We start from the raw sequence: 18,979 nt of genomic DNA on the forward strand, positions 1-18,979 counted from the left end.
CATGACTCCTCCATTTATACTTTCTCTATAAACTGTCTCCAGCTCTCCAGATCTTCAATCCTTTATTTCAAACAGTGCCCTAGACAGGACTGTCCGAGGCCCTCTTTAACCTCAAATCTAGACTGCCCAACCCTACTCTTGGATCTACTTTCACACACTCACAGCTTCCTGAAGTCTACACACTGTGCTAGGGAGCCTCCTTTACCTAATGCAGGTTAGAACTCTCAGCTCCCTGAAGTCTACACACTGTGCTAGGGAGCCTCCTTTACCTAATGCAGGTTAGAACTCTCAGCTCCCTGAAGTCTACACACTGTGCTAGGGAGCCTCCTTTACCTAATGCAGGTTAGAACTCTCAGCTCCCTGAAGTCTACACACTGTGCTAGGGAGCCTCCTTTACCTAATGCAGGTTAGAACTCTCAGCTCCCTGAAGTCTACACACTGTGCTAAGGAGCCTCCTTTACCTAATGCAGGTTAGAACGATAAAATGTATCTTAGTTTTTGTTCCATGCATTTACTTCCTTGAGGTAAATACTTAATAATGAAGCATCCAATGAAGCAGACGCTTAAGTTTCACACAGAGGGAGGGGCTGTAGTTTCACACAGAGGGAGGGGCTGTAGTTTCACACAGAGGGAGGGGCTGTAGTTTCCATTCACTTAATCCAAACAGGTGCTTCCCGGGCAAGGTCTACACCGGTCCTGAAGGAATTCACCAGATAAACTTAATTTCTAAGACTGAAGGTCACAAAACACTTGTTTTCTCTGATGTCACCCCACCAGCTCCTAGGAAAGGATATACTAGCAAGGCTCTAAACAAACAGACCACAAGCCTGCTTACAGCAGGGCCTATCTCAAAGACCAAGCATCTATTCACATGATCGTGACTGTCGCGCAATATGTATGGATGCATTTGATGCCACTGGTGAATTCTAGAAAGCTTTATTTTTATTATCTGCTTTGTTCATAAATATGCCTTCTTCCCCATTCCTCCCTAACTCCTTTCTAATTACTATTTTTTTTAAATCAATATTCCCAGGTTGGTATTTTTTTTTAATCTCTAAACTACTTTGGTTTTGATTTTAAAAAACACAGATGCTCTTTGTTTTATAAAGGGTTTATATCCTGATAAAATAAGTAACTAACGTATTCATTGTAAGTTGAATGGATTGTTAAGTTCATGGCACACTTAGTACGTCTTGACTGGTTAGTTTTTGTCGACTTGACCCAAGCTACAGTCTCGTGGGAAGAAATCTTAACTGTGAAAATGTCTTCATCAGACTGGCCCTCAGGCAAGTCTGTGGGGCACTCTCGTGGTTGATTAATGCAGAGGGAGGGCTCAGTCTATTGTGAGGGGTACAACCCTGGGCATGCGATCCTGTGCTGCAGGAAAAAACCAAGCTATGTAAGCCATGGTGATCAAGCCTCTAAGCAGGTTCCTCCCTACTTTCTGCTCCAGCTCCCACCTCCAGGTTCCTACTCAGTGCTGGGCCTGACTTTCCTCAGTGACGGACAAGAACATGGGCGTTGAAGCCAAATAAACCCTTCCCTTTCCAAGTTACGTTTGGTCATGGTGTTTATCACAGCTGGAGAAAATCAAACTAAAACTTAGCGGATATCCAACTAATAATGAAATGAGCGAGTGGGCAAACAAATTGGGAAAATAACAGAATGGAACTTTTAACTATAAAAAGTAATGAAAATTATTCACTTGGCTAGACAGAGAGAAATTAGTTTTCAGAGAACAATACAGTATCAGCAGATAGAGGACTTCCATAGTTCGCCTTAGGAAACTTGCATAAATTTGGTGTCTAAACTATCAACAAAGGTAAGAAAAACAACAGACCAATCTGCTCATAGACTTAACAATTGTGAGTCAGGTACGGTGGCACACAAGTGTAATCCAGTACTTGGAAGGCTGAGGCAAGGTTATGGGTTCAAGGCATCCTGGACTACATAACAAGTTCAAGGACAGCTTGATCTAAAAGGGGAAGTCCTAGCACAAAACAAATTCTGAATATACTATTAAACAAAATATACTATTAAATAAATATACTATTAAACAAAATCTGACAGAGTAAGATTTAAAAACAATAATAACAACAACAACAAACTCAAGGAAACCAGTGCTGAGACCAGTCTAGGTTATTGCATGTGCTACTGGTTCACTCTATTGCTTAATTTGTCCGATAAATGACATCTGGATTGTTTCTAGGATGAGGAGATTGTGAATAAAGCCACTACAAATCTTCGCATATAAATTTTGTGAAGATGTCTCTTGGGTAAATACCTAGGAGGGGTAAGCAATGCCGGCCTTTCTAAGAAACTGCCAACCTCTTTCTCAGAGCAGCCCCACCATTTTGCACTCCCACCAGCAACAAGAAAAAGTTCCAGCTCTATCACGCCATCCCAGTACTGGCTCCAACAGGATATTTTTAGCCATTATGGCATTTAACAGATACCAAGTTCTGATGGTCCCTGAATTTTGGAAAGCAAATAGCCAAATTTTGGAAAAACTTCTGCCTAGATTCATTTACTTGTTTGTTTGGGTAGCAAGGAATACACACCTCTGTAAGAAAGCTGAAGGAAAATGACTTATTCAATCGAAATAGAGGGGGAGCAGGGAGGGTAATTCAATTATTAGTACATAATAATAAATACTATAAATATCAATGTAAATAATATTATTTATAAATATAAATGAAATTAATTATAAGCATAATGTAAATAATAAAAAATAAGGGGACTCTAAGATATTGGTATTATTTATATGGCAAAAAGCTATGTGATTATAATTATTATTGGAACTATAGCCATGAGTCTAATATATTTCACAAACAAAAATTTTAAAAGGGGGCTGGAGAGACAATTCAGCAGTTGAAAATACATGAAGCTTTTGCTGAAGACCTGAGTTCACTTCTCAGCACCCATACTGGGAAGCTCTCAACCAGGTGCACTGGGGTCTAAGAAGACTTCCACCCAGATGTGTATGCATATGTGTTAACTCATACAGTTAAATTTAAAAAAAAATCCTAATTTTTAAAGAAATAAACTTGACTATATTGAACAAAAAAAAAGCAACAGAATGCAGAGCAGTATTTTGAAATTTCTTTTAGAAAAGGAGTTTGAGCACAATGAATTAAAAACTTAGTAAGAGCATTTTATAGAACTTGAGCATAAGAATTTCTTTAAACACATTTAAATGGAGCTAGGCGTGGTGGTATACACCTATTATCCCAGCACTGGGAAGTTGAGGCAGGAAGATCATAGGTTCAATGCCAGCTTGAGTTACAGAGTAAGATCATATCCCAAAAGAAACAAGCAAACAAACAACCCCAAACAAAATGAGACCTGCTTAATTTTTTTGTTTCTGATTTATTGTTCGAGACAGAGTTTCTCTGTGTAGCTTTGGAGCCTGTCCTTGAGCTCACTTTGTAGACCAGGTTGGCCTTGCACTCACAGAGACCCACCTGCCTCTGCCTCCTGAGTGCTGGAATTAAAGGCGTGCACCACCACTGGCCTGAAAACTGCTTATTTTTTAAGAGCATTTACACATTTGTTCATCGCCACAGGCCACATTGCTAATCTGCCAGCTCCTGCATTCCCAGAGGCAATGGCTACACGCATTTGAAAGGTTCCTCACTCTAGGGCGGTTCTTGATGAAAGCCAAAAGTAGGGCGGCCTTTGAGTCAAGTCCCTCACAGAAGCATGACTCACCCCTAGACACCTCCACACCACTCTGGCTGTCCCCGACGCCTTGTGGGGATGCCTTACCTGTGACGACACTGGGGATTTTGGAGAGAAAGCTCTTAACTGTTCTGATGGGCACGCCCCCTGTCTTGTCATCTTGCATCTTCGTAATGATGTCCTCGATCTGAAAGAGGTTGAAGAAAAGAGGGGTTAGTGGTTCTTTTGCACAGTAATGAAAAAATGCAAGCCTTGATTAAGTAGTCCTGGTGTGTATAACATGAATGCTAGCAGCAGGAATTAGGGGGAACCCCACCCAGGCAGGACACAGTACCAGTGTTCGCTGGGTAGGGGGAGGTCACAGCATGTTCTATAGGAACAACTGGCTAGCGCACCCAGGGAAGAGCAAGTGCATTGGGGTTCATGATGGGGTCCAAAATGAACATCAGTACGGGTGTGATGAGATTTCTCCTCGTATTCAAATTAAGCTTTTATCATAAGAAACTGCCATATTTGATTCTTCCAAGATGACAGTTTCCTAAGGTTTCTCTTAAAATGCTAACATAAGCTAATCATTAGGAAGTCCAGGCAGGACCTCTGGGTAAAGACCACAGTGGACAGCAGCAGTCTTATTGGTGCAAACAGGACAGGGAAGAGATTGGTGAAGGGGGACACAAGTTTGTAAACATGAGTTCACAAACCAAGCGTATATCCCTGGACAGCATGTTCAGAATAGTATATAGGAGCGTTTCTAACAAGGATGTGGATCTTTTTGTTTGGGAAGCTGTAGCAACTAGAGAAGGGAGGGGATCGTAAGTAGGATCAACATAGTTTGGTTCTGTAACCAACAGAAATATCTTTGAACTGTTGGAATGAATTCTCTGAGCAAGGCCTTAGTGGAATCACATAATTTTAAAGAGAGAAACTTAAGCAATTGCTTGATTTCTTCTAGACTGATATGTTATGATTGTATTTCAGGAGTAACTGATTTTCTTAATGACACAGGGCTAATAATAGTTATGTTGTTAGATACGAAGTTAGGACATGCTCTAAGATCATTGCCACCTTTAAGAACAGTGAGACTGCCCACCAGGCACTCAACATACATGATATTCAACATTCAGCATACACAGAGTGCACTTGCTCACAAATCTTTGATTAGAGCTAGACATGAGACACCGCCTAACCCAGGATCCAGGGCACCATATCTTCTGGCTGTCAGGAGAGGGAAACTGGACATCTGTAATCAACACCGATGGCTATGACAGACATAAAGAATTGCCACAACCATCACCAGGTCCCACAGATGCCCAGTGGCAGAGCCTCATTAGAATCTAGTTATAGACTCCAGGGATCAGGTTTTTAACCCTGCATTATTCTATTTTCCAACAGGATCCTCAGAAAACCAGCCAAGTGTGGATGCCATTCTCCCCTGGAAATGCCTTGTTTTTCCTGCAAAAGTACCAAGAAAGGGGGCAAGGGATTCAGCCCTGAGGCAGAATATTTGTGTAGAATGTAAACGGTCCTGCAACCCATCCCAAGCACTACTAAGTAAACAAAGAAGAGACTGTGAAAGACTAAGGACCCAGCCCCTCTGATGACAAAGAGCACCTCATAGGCAGGGGAGTCATTCCCTGCAGCCTGGCAACCTGTGTTCGGCTAATTACAGTCTATGAAGGAATTTAATCCACAGTCCCGTTATCCATCTCAGCTACTGCTGGCTTTTCAGCTAAATTCAACCAGACAACCACCCTGAGTATTACTCATCAATGGCCAAGGAAAGTTACTGCTAAAAAAAATATGGTCACATTTAAAAAGTAATCCATGCCTTTGATCTAGTGTGCTGTTTGGAAGCAGAAGCCTCAGTTACATCGATGGTTGCAATGAGAAAGCCAGCACAGTCTTTGAGGATTGGCAGGAAGCCAGTAATTCAATTCCGTTAGACATCCGAGTAGGCATTAGATGGTAATAATATTCAGTCTCTGCTACTGTGGGCCAGAAGGGAAGAACTGGCTACCCAGAGGAATTTTGTCTGGCTCCTTTCTCCTCTGCCCTCTTGCTTCCCCATGTGATGAAGTCCCAGAAAGGCATATTTACTAAAGAGGAAGATATATATCTCGTTATGTTGGTTCACAATATGTCTAGCAGTGTATTGCTCATCAGAGGTAATAGCCAGATCAAAAGGCCAATCTTCCTGGGTGTGGCTGCATGTGCCTGTCATCACAGCACTAGAGAAGAAGAGACAAGAGCATCCTGAGTTCAAGGCCAGCCAGGCTACAGAGGGAGACAACAAACAAACAAAAACAAAAGCATAGCAAAAAGGACTGCTGATTCCTCACTGGGATTACATTATTATAAAGGGGATTACATTCTGAGCAGTCTACAGCATCGGATGTATGGAGAAAGAATTCTGCAGTGTCCCATGTCTGGCTCTACAGTGGTATTGATACACATTGTAGTCCCTGCCCTGACCTCATGGTCGACAGGGTCCCTACCCACTGACCTTTGATTATGGGACTCCCTGGCTGCTGTCCCCAAATACAGTGTGAGCACGGGCTTACCATGCATCTATGTCTGCATGGCTGTGCTTACCAGCTTTGCTGGCCTCAGACAGTTGATGTCCCAAGGAAGGTGTGAGACTTCTTCAGTGAATAGGACCAAACCCTGCACATCTTAGTGCAGCCCTAGCTTCCCTGCTCACTCAGAAGCAAGAAGCCAATGTTTCTATGCTGCTGACTCAATGGATGTTTAAAGACAAAAGGCACTTTTCAAAAATTGCCAAAGCCAGAACGGATGGATATTTGGCAGGTGATCAGGATGGATGTATCTTAGATTTAGTTGGTGCCCTTGGAACCAACCCCTTTTAAGAATGTAGAAACTTAATATATAGTATTTACCATCTCCTTTACAACTCTTACAGGCTGTCCTGGTGTAGGTTGCCTATCCCACTGTCGTGTTAGACAAGTGGTTGGTAGCTTTGCTTGATGCTGGAGCGTCACCCGCTACAGCAGTCTCTCTGAAGTTCCTTGGCATGGGTTTTGGAGAAGTACCAAGAAGGCCTCAGGAGCTTATAAGAACACTAATGGGCATTTTCAAACATCTGCTTCACGATTATCTGCCTTAGGTATCTTCCATAGATGTCTAATTTGTTCCACAGGTTTCAAAGTTCTTTATCAAAGAAGTTAACATGAGGTCCAGAAGGTCTCAGAGCTACTAAGTGAGAAATTTGGGATTCCTACCCGAGTCTGCCTGGATCCAGTATATCACCAGGGTCTATAAAACAGAAAGCTCACCACCCTTTTGGGTCATCAGAAAACCTTAGCTAGCACCCTCCTTCATCGCCCTGGGGATGAGGAGACAGGAACGGACTGACTTCTATTTTCCTGACTGTTCGGTTGCATCTCAGTCTGACACCTTTTGTTCACAGGGAATAACATAGTAAGCTCCCTGACATCCTTTGATATGAAGACTCGTGTCTTAGGGAGTGTGTTTGGAGCTGCGTGTTCCTGTGCCAATCAAGGAGCAGGTGGCCCCTATCTGACAGCCAGGGGAAGCAGAGAAACCAGCTTGGCTGGTTCTGCCTGGGTGAGCCCCAGTCATAAGGGCACTTTAACCAAGGAGCTCAGCACCCAGCTCAGATAAACAGGTACAAGACTGTCCCAAACATCAGAAGTACAGCAGCCGTTGCACTAGCCAGTGGCCTTTCATTCACAGAAGCAATAGACAATTCACTGAATTAGTTCTGAGTAGAGGGAAGAAGAGCGATGGTCTCTTAGACATGGAAGCCACAGTGGGACCACAACACTGGACTAAGATCTAGAGAGAACGGCGGCCTCTGCGTGACTCCACACCTCTGGACATCACTATCCCGTCTCTACAGTTATATGTGGGTTTACTAAGTGGATAATCTGGTTTGAGAATAGGAGGGCCTGCTCTGACCTTCCCAGGGCTAAACTGTGTCTGAGGAACGGCAACATCACAGATTGGAGTTGGAGTTGGGTAGGGCTGGGGAGTCCTGATTTTTTTTTTACAGACTACATCAGGCAGATGACATTAGAAACCAGACACAGATGCAGCACCCAAGAGGCCCTGGCACTGGCCCTTCTTGGTCAGCCCAGGCCTGCTCGCCTCTGCTTTCTGGATGACAGTCCTGTCAGAAATGACAAAGGGGCCATATTAGTACTGTTTGTGCAATTTAATGATCCAATGAACTAATTTATTTATCTCATGCATTGTTTCCTCAGCGGAGAATTAAAAAAAATGTCAAGTATGGGGAAATTATAGTGCAATTATTGAAAAAAAAAATGCCTACAACTCCAGGGCAGGAAGTTATAAACATATAAAAGTTATAAACATATAAATAAGCTGATGCCCTATGCCTCTGGCATGGAGGTCTTTTCATCTAAATGTTTCACCTTGACTTTGAAATTTCTACTGTGGCTCTTGCATTTAATGAAAGACCTAGTCTTTCCTTGTGTTTGTGAATGAATGGAATTGATTAGAGGCAGAAATCTGAGCTGGCTGATGACAATCACAATTCACCATATGAAATGTATCTGCTCCACTGAATGTGACCTAGCCCATCTGGCTCCCAAAGATCGGGACATATATATCATATTTATTCAACCTTAAATGTATTAAGGTTTGCTTAGTTACTTTTAATACCATGCCCCTAGTGAGTTTCTACAGTTAAAGAGGCAGGTAGATGGGCTGGGGAGACAGTTCAGGGGTTAAAGTGCTCTCTGAACAAGCCTAGTACCCAAGTTTGAACTCTTAGAACTTACATAGAGCTGGGATAGCAGTGTGCATCTGTAACCCTAGTGCTCTTACAATGAGGTGCAAGGCAAAGATGCAAGAATCCCCAGGTAGAAGAATGGGCTAGTTACTCACACATACAGCAGTCAACAGTCATGGAGACCACATCTCACACAAGGTAGAAGGTGAGAACTAATGCCCAAGATGGTCCTCTTACCTCCGCATGTGCACCGTGGCACATACACACCTGGACCCACACACATGAATGCTCATCTTCACATGCATCCATCTACACACATACACACATACACAGCACACCAAAAGCAGGAAGAGAATTCCTTCTTGGTCATAATGGATGAATACAATTCGTGACTCGGGGATCCAGGCTTGTGGTTAAGGATGTCTTGGAGACAGTTGGCCAAAGAAGTGAACCACTAACAACACTAAGGGATTCGACTTCAGGAGGCTCTTAGCGTGGATTCCAGCACAACTCACCACCATTTTTTTTTCTCCATCCCAGTTCAAGGTTTGAAGCTATCTTGGGATTCCATCTTCTAGCTATTATGATGCTTGCTAGACAGTTTTGAGGGAAACCAACTGTTTGAATCACTGTGTTGGTAATGGCGATAACAGCAGCCTGCAAGCTTTCTCCCTTAGGAGCAGCTTGTGTGGATAGCAGCTGACATTGCTACGGAGAGGCTTCCCATTTCTGCTAATGGTGAGACAAAACATGGAGAGTTCGCATTTGGTCCTCTAGCAAGGAAAAGCACGTTCCTTTCTAGAAGACCCCAATGCCTTCTCAAGTCTCAGGCCAGAAGGGAATCACACAGCTACTTGGAGCCTCAGAGGAGGGTCGGGGCAGGGGGAAGGTGCTTGGCATCTCCAGCCCCTATATTACATGGAGGCAGGGGAGGAGGATGGAAATGGGATTGGGCTAGTCAACTAGCACTATTTGCTCCGTAGACTCCCAGGGTTACAGACATTTATAAAAGGACAGGCAGGCCCTGGTTCCTCTGCTTTCTACACTGTAACCTGTATAATAGTCTTAAGAGGGGAAATGTGTGCATTTAACAGCGTTGCTTAAAATCTACCTATGGTGCCCTAGAGTATTTTGTCATAAGCTCTGTAAGACCCCTGTCTTTTTATATTTTCAGTTATCATGTCCATTTGTTTCCCATTAGACTGTTTTGCTCACCACTGAGTCCTCATTAATATTAAGTGTTCAGCAAATATTTATTGGCTGGTTGCAGCAATAAACAGATGAATGAATGAGTTCTATACTCGTAAAGGAATTTGCCTCCAATGCCAGCACTGAACGGTGCTCAGCACATTACAAGAGCCTTGAGGGTACTGTAATCTCACCCACTCAACTTCAGACTAAAGTAAATTTGGTATTTACATTTAAGGGCATCTTGCTTTGAGACTGGGTTCCATAAAAAGTCATTTTGAGATTTCATAAATTTTAGAAACTACGTTCAAAGAAAACCTCCAGAAGCACCTAAGTACCAGATGAGACTGGAGTTGGATTCCCAAGGATCAGACCTGGCATGATCTGGGCTGTGCCAGGCAGATGGATGAAAATCTCTGATTGCTTTGGGTTTTGATATTACCACAGGTAGTGTTTCATAAGTTACTTTCATGGGATGATGTGGGATTCCCCTCTGTATGCTGTGAATATGCCTTATTACCATTGGTTAATAAAGAATCTGCTTTGGTCTATGGCAGGGCAGAATATAGCCAGGTTGGAAGACATATATAGAGAGAGTAGGCAGAGTCAAGGAGATGCCATGTAGCTGCTGAAGGAGAAGGATGCTGGAACCTTACCAGTAGGTAACAGCCTAGGGGTGATACACAGATTAATAGAAATGGGTTAATTTAAGAAGTAAGAGCTAGCTAGGAATATACCTAAGCTATTGACCAAACAGTGTTGTAATTAACAAAGTTTCTGTGTGATAATTTGGGTCTGGGTGGCCGGGAAAACGAGCAGTCTCCAAATACAGGAACATTTAACTAAAGAGAAACCCAGAAAGAATTGCAGTGACTGAATAGCTTCATGGCACTTCAGGGAATACATCTTTGCCTTGAGTGTCGTAAGAGGGCTGAACTGGAGGCAGCCTGGTCATTTTTGTATAGGATTCTGTTGTTCTGAAAAACAAGAGGGCTGATCTCTTGGGAGGGCTGTGGACTTCAAGGACTGGAATGTCTGAATGCAAAAAGGCCAGCTGCAATGGATGGAGAGCAAGGACTCTGGCCAGAGAAACATTCCAGCACTGCTGAAGACATCAATTCCTCATTATAATTTCCTCAAATGACCCTGATTTGTGTGTTGTCTGCATCTTGACATCTTTACTAAACAACAGACCAGTACTGGAGTGTGTGTGTGTGTGTGTGTGTGTGTGTGTGTGTGTGTGTGTATGTGTATGTCCAGGGAAAATAGCTCAAGGACACATGAGACTCTCAATTAGTGAGGTTAGTAGTAGAAAAGCCAGGTGCCCTTGCTCCATAGTAGGTCTCCACCCCAGTGGATAAGTGCATTTCTGGGGGGAGCTGGGATACACCCAAGTGTTTAGTGGCATGGAAGAAGGTACAGAAAGTGGACCCATATCCTGTGCATGATAGCTTAATATACGGTATGAAAATAGAAAAATGCCCTTCTCCAATAAACGTGCATGGCCTGATCCCTGGACCTTAAGAGTATGCTACCTTATATGGTACCAGGGTCATATAATAAAGGTTAGGGGCTTTGAGGTGGGGGAGTGTCCTGGATTTTTCAGGTGTGCCCCATTTGTTCACAATTCCATTGGCTAGAGAGAGATGCAAGAGTAGAAAAGGGTCAGAGACACAGGGTTTCCCACTTTCAAACATGAGGGAAGGAACTAGAAGCCAAGGAATGTGGGAAGCCTTTAGAAGGAGGACACAAATTCTCTCCTGGGACCCACACAAAGAAATAATACCCTTGCTAGCATGTTGATTTTTGCCCAGAGAAACCTAGTTCAAATGCCCGATATTTGGAACTCTGAGAGGATAAATTTTATTTTTCAATTAAGTCACTCAGTTTGACATTTATTATGAACATAATTAAAAACAAATACACAAGGTGCAGCCCCTCCCCCACTAGTAAACATTTGATATTCTGTATTGTTCCCGAAATCAAGTTGGTACACCTCTTGGCAGGAAGTGGGAGACCTTCCTACACTGCTTTCTGTCATTTTGAGCTCTTCAACGAATAAAACCCAACAGTCAGCCAGCACTTGAGGCAGCCCACTTAGGGAAGATGGTGGGAGGATGGTGGGAACGCATCCATTTATAACTTGACAAGATTTCCTCTATGGCCTTCTTGGTCTCCTTGGACCAGACCGGCCGGAGGGTATTCAGGCGCCTCTGTGACCCATGACCTCCAGCATCCCATCCTACACTGGCAGAGACTAAGATTCTTTCTCATTTCTCGCTGCAGATTTTACATAGCTACATTTTCCAACCTATCACACCAGAGAGAATTGAACATGAAGGTCAATACAGCAACGCAACCCAAATTCTTCAGCGGGCCCCGTGAAGTGCTCCGACTCTGAACGTGAGTGCCTTTCTGTTGAGTTTTTACAGAAACATTGAAGTTTCAACATGTGTTTGCCTCTCCCTTACTGTTGCCCAAAGCGTGGTGGCCCTGTTTTCAAAGAAGAATGAGGCTATCCATCAACTTAGGATATTCCAAGATTTCTCCCTCATTGGGAAGAGCAAGGATAATAAACTGTGATGCCACTGTGATTGCAATGACTCTCTGGACTCAGGGACAGCTCACCCTTCTTGGCTCATTTCCTCCCAGCCCATTTCTCAGCACCTTTCCTTACTCCAGACTCAACAACTGGACAGATGTGGCCACAGCACATTTAAGGGCTACGGCAATTTATACAGATCATCTCCTGGAAAACCTGCCCTGGCTTCCCACAGCTACAGAGGCAATGCCAAGCTTCTGTGGCGGAGTTCAGGGACCTCTATCGTTGGGCATTAAACTGCTTTCCTAGCACCCCTGCCCATGGGCATTCTCAGCCGCAGAAAACCTCCTGTGTTCTTTCTTCCTTCATCCTCTCACAACACGTCCTTCCTTGCAAACTCACCCTGGGCTCTCTGAATACCATAAGTTAGAAGCTCAGTCCCTGGTATGATACTGTGGGCCCTTTAAAAGGTGGGGCTACAGGAGGTAATTAGGTCATTGAGAACAAAAAGAACGGGTTAATACTGTTTTTATGGGATCTCCATTAGTTCCTGCAAGAGTGGGATGATAAAAAAAAAAAAGTAAGTCTGGTGACATAACCTCTCTGGGTCCTGTCTCCCTGTGTGACCCCCTCTCGGTCTCCTACCATCTGTCATGAAGGTCTCACCAGATGCTGGTATTGTGCATGCTCTTGAGTCCCCAAAACAATGAACTAAATCAAGCCATTTTTTTTATGTGTGGTTCAGCCTCATATATTCTGTTATAGGGAAAGAAAACAGACTGATACAATACCTCATGCCTCATGTTCCAGGTTCCACTACACGGCAAGAGAATCAGAGGAGCTTTGTTGCTCCCAGGTAGCACCTTGTGAAAGGGAAGCTCATGCCTTCAGGGAGGGAGGATGCACTTATACAATCCCAGGAAATGATACTTTTAGATTCCAGGCCCTTTTCCTTTTGCAATCATGGATCAAAAGAGAATTTTAATTTTTAATCTCCCAAGAAAACGGAGTTTAATAAAGTATGTATCTGTCTGATTTAATCCTAAAATTAATCTGACTCAGAAGAAGCCTGAACAACTCTAGGATGTGTCTGATGGACTGTAAGCCTCACTCTGAAAATTCAGTGGGATAAACACCAGCATCTGATGATGAACTCTGGGTGGCTCTTGGGAGAGTAGCAGGGTCATTTGCCAATTATTTCTGTTAGTCGCCAATATTAAGTGACTTTTGCAGACTGTTTCCCTGAGCTTTTCTGCAAGAGAAAGGCAAATAAACATGAGGTAAGGCCTGCAGACAGCTAGGCAAGGCCTCGGAGAAGCCCTGGGTACCCAGGCTCCCCTTATGGGGTACATGGCCAGGATCCAGGCTACCTTTAAGGTATTAAGTATTTTCCCAGTCTCTGAAAATTTTCATGTTAGCAGGTATGTCGCTATCTACTCCTCAGCCACCCAGGCGGTGAGGGAGAGAACTGTTACAAACAGAGTTTGGGCTACCTCATCGCTAGATGGTGACAACTTTCTATTCTCTTTCTTCTTGTAGGTTCTGGAGTCTAAGGGACCAAGAGGAGAGAAGGAACCATGAAAGTTCAATAGGCCACCGGACTGGGAATGCTGACCCCAATGGTTTGGAGTGGGTAGGTTTTGCCTTTTGTCTCAGTAGAAAGGCTTTTTACAGAGCCTGGGAATGGATGCTGACTAGGGAAATGAGTGGCATAGGCAAAAGGCAATTCTAGAGCAGAATGGCATTAAAATGGCCACATTTCATTTGTAACTTCTACAAGGGTGCTCCAACTGCTCTCCAGGAACTTCCTGCTGAATTGGCATTCTCACTATGGTTTTGTGAATCTGCATGTTTTATGGGTTGAATCATGCCTTTCGTATATGAATCTGTGTTTGACATTTATCAGTGTGGACTCTCATACAATATAGCTGGCATTATTACAGGAGGGGAAAACTTACGTGAAAAGATGGGCATGAATATGGGAATAATGGTATGAAGACACAAGAAGAAAAAAACCCAAGAAAGGGGGCTTGGGATATGTGTGGTTTATCTCCAACTGCCCCTGGAAGGCTCACATATTGAAGGCTGTGCCTCCAAAGCAATACTCAGAGATAGGGCATTTGGATCATGATTGGGCCACGAAGGCTCTGACCTAATCAATAGATTAAATCAGCTTAGAGGCACTAGGTTATTGGGGCATACCCTGAAGGATCTGTCTTATTCCAAGTGCTGTTTTCTGCCTCTCTGCTTCCTGGCCACTAGGACGCAAGCATCATTCCTCCACCTTACCCTTTCAGCCATGTGTTTTTACCCTGGTCACTGTTTAAAAGCAACGGAGACAGTTGAACATGAACAGAAAGTTCTGGAACAATGAGCCACCGTAAATGTTGATCTTCAGTAGTATGTCACAGTGATAGAGCCAAACCCCGAGAGGGAATTACCCTATCAAGACATGATTTGGGACTTTTAGTCTCCAGAAATACCAGACAATTTCCATTATTGAGGCTGTCAGAGCTTGTGACAGTTATGGAAGCCCTGTGAACAAATATTCTCCTGCAATTGCTTTACAGATCATAGGAATGAATTTTTCCAGTTATTTTTAATACATTCCCCCACTTCTTAACCCTCTTGTCCCTCCTCTCTTAACCCCATTGCTTCTCCCCCCGCCCCCCGCCACACACATGTTCAAAGCCTAATTATTTCTAAATGAGATCATGTTTCATGCGCTGTATTAACTAATTTGAGTTCCTGCACTTTACCCATTTCCTAGGGAATCACGCAGCATACTGCACCACGGCTCTGGCTTTCGGGAAGTTCACTGTGTCTCATGTCAGGGATAAGGGTGAGGACTGGATTCACTGGCCAAAGCAAACCAGGGGATTAGACACTGAAGGCATTCACCTCAAAAATCTCCCATGGTGGTCTGATTACACGTGGTTGGCAATAGGTCCCAAGAACATCACATCTTTTTGTGGAGGAGATTCCCTAGTCTCCTCGTGAGAAGACTTGATGAGCATTGTGTAGAAACAAAACTTGTAGTTTCACACAGACATCCCTCATTTCCCTGAAACCCAAGTGTGTCTGTGAGCCCTGCCCAACCCTCTCCTGCTGCCAGCAAAGTGAGTGATGTCCCCGTGGAGAGAAGAGGGGAGGAGTTAGGGAAGAAGGTAGCGAGCTGTGCCTTGCCTATGACATGGCCCCCACTGCTAGTTTGTCCCAGGAACTTCCCTAGTTGTGGGGCTTCGGTGAGGCAGAGATGAAAGGTGTGGAGCTCTGGGAACCACTGGCTTCACGGCAGGCAGTTTACCCTTGGGGAGAAGTGGGGGGTCAGCGTGAGTATCAAGAGTGATACCTTGGCCTTAGAGCATTGTTTGAGAAGGTTAGTACCATTACAAATAGAGGCAAACTTTCTTAAGATGTCCTTTGGGTCTCCCAGAGCCCTCCTTTCAGATGTCAATAACATGTCATTTTAGGCCACCCCTGGAGCATGCAGAACTCTGGGGAGCAGGGAGGTAGAGGTTTTGGGGGGTAATGATGACATGGAGAAGGACTTAAATAGTCTGTCCTGCTGGTGATGCACATGCAGCTGACAGAGGCGCTTCTGCCATATGTATGGTAACAACTTCTGACAGCTAAAAGCCTTTGACAACAGGTGGGTCATTTGGGGATGAGGAGATGTGATGAGAATGGAAATCTCTGTCTCTGTCTCTGTCTGTGTCTCTGTCTCTCTCTCTCTCTCTCTGTGTGTGTGTGTGTGTGTGTATGCGTGCGTGTGCGTGTATACGTGCACACATGCACATGTGCATGTTACTTTGCATGCCAGAGATGAAACTCAGTTATTAGTTGGAGTGCAGTAGCTTCCCTGGTGAGGACAGAGCAAGAGGCCTTGGGGAAAGAGATGGTAAGTGTGCCGCCTCTCCTAAGGTGTGGGTATGATGGGGGAGGGCCTTCTCCTGCCTTCCTAGCACAGTTGGGTGGCTGGGGTAGGGCCCAGAGCAAAGCATGTCACGGCTTGTAGCTCAGCCCAGCTGTGGAGCAGAAAGTCAACAGACCGGGGTGGGGGGGGTTGATGGAGATGGGTTTAGATTCTGGGATGGACCAGTGGGGGACAGACACTGGTGGAGGCTGTGTCCACAGGACAGAGGGAAGATAGCCAAAGAGCCGAAGAGCTGTGAGCCTTTGTAGAGGCAGGCATGACAAAGACTTTCGCGGGATCTCAGGGACATGCTAGTCCAGTATAATCACATCATGCTTGTCCCCAAGCCCCTGTCCTGCCCTGTGACTCAGATGGGAGTTGCTGACTTGCCAACCATCTGTTCAGAGTCTAAGTGCCAATCAGACAGTTTTGTTTGACTTTATTCAGGTTATAGTTTTTCATGAGTCATCACTGACCGTGCAGAACGGTCAAATTGTTATAGCCCTTTAAGCAGGGTGGGACTGGTGAGATGGGCATCTGGCATAAGACCCACACAGGGTGGACCCCCATGGACCAAGAGGTCTGGCCACTCGCAATGAGACGAAGGGGAAGAAACGGCAATGCTGTCCCCTCAGAGGTATTCTTCACACCTTGGAGAATAGAAGGCGTCACACAGTTGTATAACTGGGGACAAGTACCAAAGGCTTCTGTACCTCGGTTTCTTCCTGCAAATTAGAAGAGGGCCGTGCCTTCTAAGTCCTTTCTACCTCTTAAGTCTCCCTGATTCCCTCCTCCAGAATAAAGCCTGCCTTGTCTCCCCAGGAATACGTGGGATGTCATCAAAGAAGATTTGCTCCTGGTGCTCCTTGTCCCTTTTCACAGCCTCCACTCTTTCTCAGACAGGGCCTGGGGAAGGTAACCTGCTTCGTTTGTGTGGGCAAAGTGGGGGTCTGGTGAGCTGGGCTCTGGCTTCTTTCTTTGAGGAGTCGGTCCTCGCAGAAAGTCTCCCTCATCTTTGTTTTCCAGCATCCGTAGTAATAGGGACCCAGGTCCTGCTCCACAACGAGTGAGGCTGTGGTTACTTGGCAGTGGGCTAGGAAGTTGCCTCTACTCAAGTTCCAAATGGCAACACATGGCAGCAGGGCTCCCTATATCCTCTGCTAGGCCATGGGTGATGTGATGTAGGTGGTATGTAGGCCACGGGTGATGTAGGTGGTATGTTGATCTGCGCTGGTCTCACTTCTCCCGTTCTCTCTTGCATCAGTTCCAAGTTCAGATGGTAACCAGAGGTGTTATTAAATGGGCTTTCTAAAATCCAAGTGACAACCCTTGAGTTCACAGCATGAAGGCAAGCCCTGCACCTGGATTGAAAGATGGCCAATCCTGTCTCTTTTTTTGGCAAAGCTTACAAGACTTGGCAAGGCTCTTCCTGATGCTGCATGCCATCTGGAGCCTGTAGGAGCTTAGCTCAAGTTGTTCTCAAGGAGACCTGGTCCTGGCAACAGCCTACTGTGTCTGTCAGATGGTTTTCTCAGCCAAGGAGGCGCTAAGGAGCTCCCAGCTGCCTCCCAAGTAGCTCAGGCTAAACTGTGTCTAGCCTGATGCAGAGCCAAGAGTCTCTTTGGTTAAATAATTCACTGGGGCTGCAGGGTGTGCAAACACAGCCCTGTCTAACGCAGGCTGACAGGTGATTTCATGCATCATTTAACTCCTTGCAGTAGTGCCCAGGAATGCAAGAGATTAGATAATCAGAATAATTCTACACTGGCAAGCTGCTAGAAATGTTGATGTCTGGGCGTTGGGATAAATAGCTTGATTTTCTTGAGAAACAAGGTGGATTTAAGCTTTGTGATGATTACAACAATACGCCAGGGCAGTTGGTACAGGGAAACATTCCAGGTGGCTCCCACATCCCACCTTGAATTTTCATGACCTATACTTCCAGCCAGGAAACCTTCTCTCTAGGCCCAGGAGAGCCCTGAGTAGACCAGCTACCTTGATGTCATCCCTCTGTGAACTGACATCCCCACCCCTCTGCAAGCTGGGCTCTGCTGAACGTCCTGGCTGGCTTAGGCCAGCCCTGTGTGTGCATGTCAGTGATGGATTAATTAATTGGAGCAGAGGAGGCTCTGCTTCAGGGTGCCCCTCCCCCACTTGGCTCTGGAAAGCACACGGAGGGACCAAAAGTTGCATCTTTTGGGGGGAACACGCACACATCAAAACCCTAAAAATAGCTCAGAAAAATCCCTTGCATGTGTAGATGAGAACTTGAATGGCCCCCGCTATCCCCATCTGGTCAGGCTCCTCTGGCTCTCACGTGCAGCACGTAGGAGAAGGTTTGTAACCCCTCCTGATGAGCATGCAATTATTGAGTTTAGCCTTGGGCCCTGTGGATCTGAAATTAAATACCCTGTCACTAACATAGATTTGAAAATCCCACTTAGCTCAGGGGGTCCATGAAAAGTTAATGTCCTGCAGAGGAATGAAACCCAGAAAGATTCATGGCAAAGTCTTTCATTTTTCAACCTCCCTGCACAAAGTAGGGTGATGGGGCTGAGGCTCCCCATTTCCCCACAGTGAGTGTTGTTACTGTTTGAATGTGCCCTTCAAATCCACATGCTGGAAACTAGGTCCCAGTGTCATGGTACTGGTAGGTGAGGCCTCCTAAAAAAATGATTGTGGGGTCATAAAGATGGAATGAATTTAATGAAAAGATTAATTCATTAATTAATGGATATTATTATTTTTTCTTTTTTTTACATTCATCTTAATACAAACCACAGTTCCCCCACCTTCCCCTTCCTCTCACTTCCCCCTGACTCCTCCCCCCCACTCCCATTAACTCCTCAGAGAGGATGAGGCCTCCTATGGGGGGGGGGGAGTCAAATAGTTCTGGCATTTTGAATTGAAGCAGGAC

General features: G+C 44.9%; 1 protein-coding gene across 3 annotated transcripts in view; it reads right to left on the reverse strand.

Moving 5' to 3' along the window:
* The window catches only part of Rgs6 (regulator of G protein signaling 6), a 606,319-nt gene that overhangs the window by 168,547 nt on the left and 418,793 nt on the right, over positions 1–18,979 (reverse strand). For all 3 annotated transcript variants that reach the window (XM_038336295.1, XM_038336294.1, XM_038336293.1), the window contains exon 3: positions 3,769–3,868. In XM_038336295.1, the coding sequence (XP_038192223.1) occupies positions 3,769–3,868 (100 nt within the window). The remainder of the gene's footprint in view (positions 1–3,768; positions 3,869–18,979) is intronic.

The sequence above is a fragment of the Arvicola amphibius genome, chromosome 7 (assembly GCF_903992535.2).
Source record: "Arvicola amphibius chromosome 7, mArvAmp1.2, whole genome shotgun sequence".
NCBI lineage: Eukaryota > Metazoa > Chordata > Mammalia > Rodentia > Cricetidae > Arvicola > Arvicola amphibius.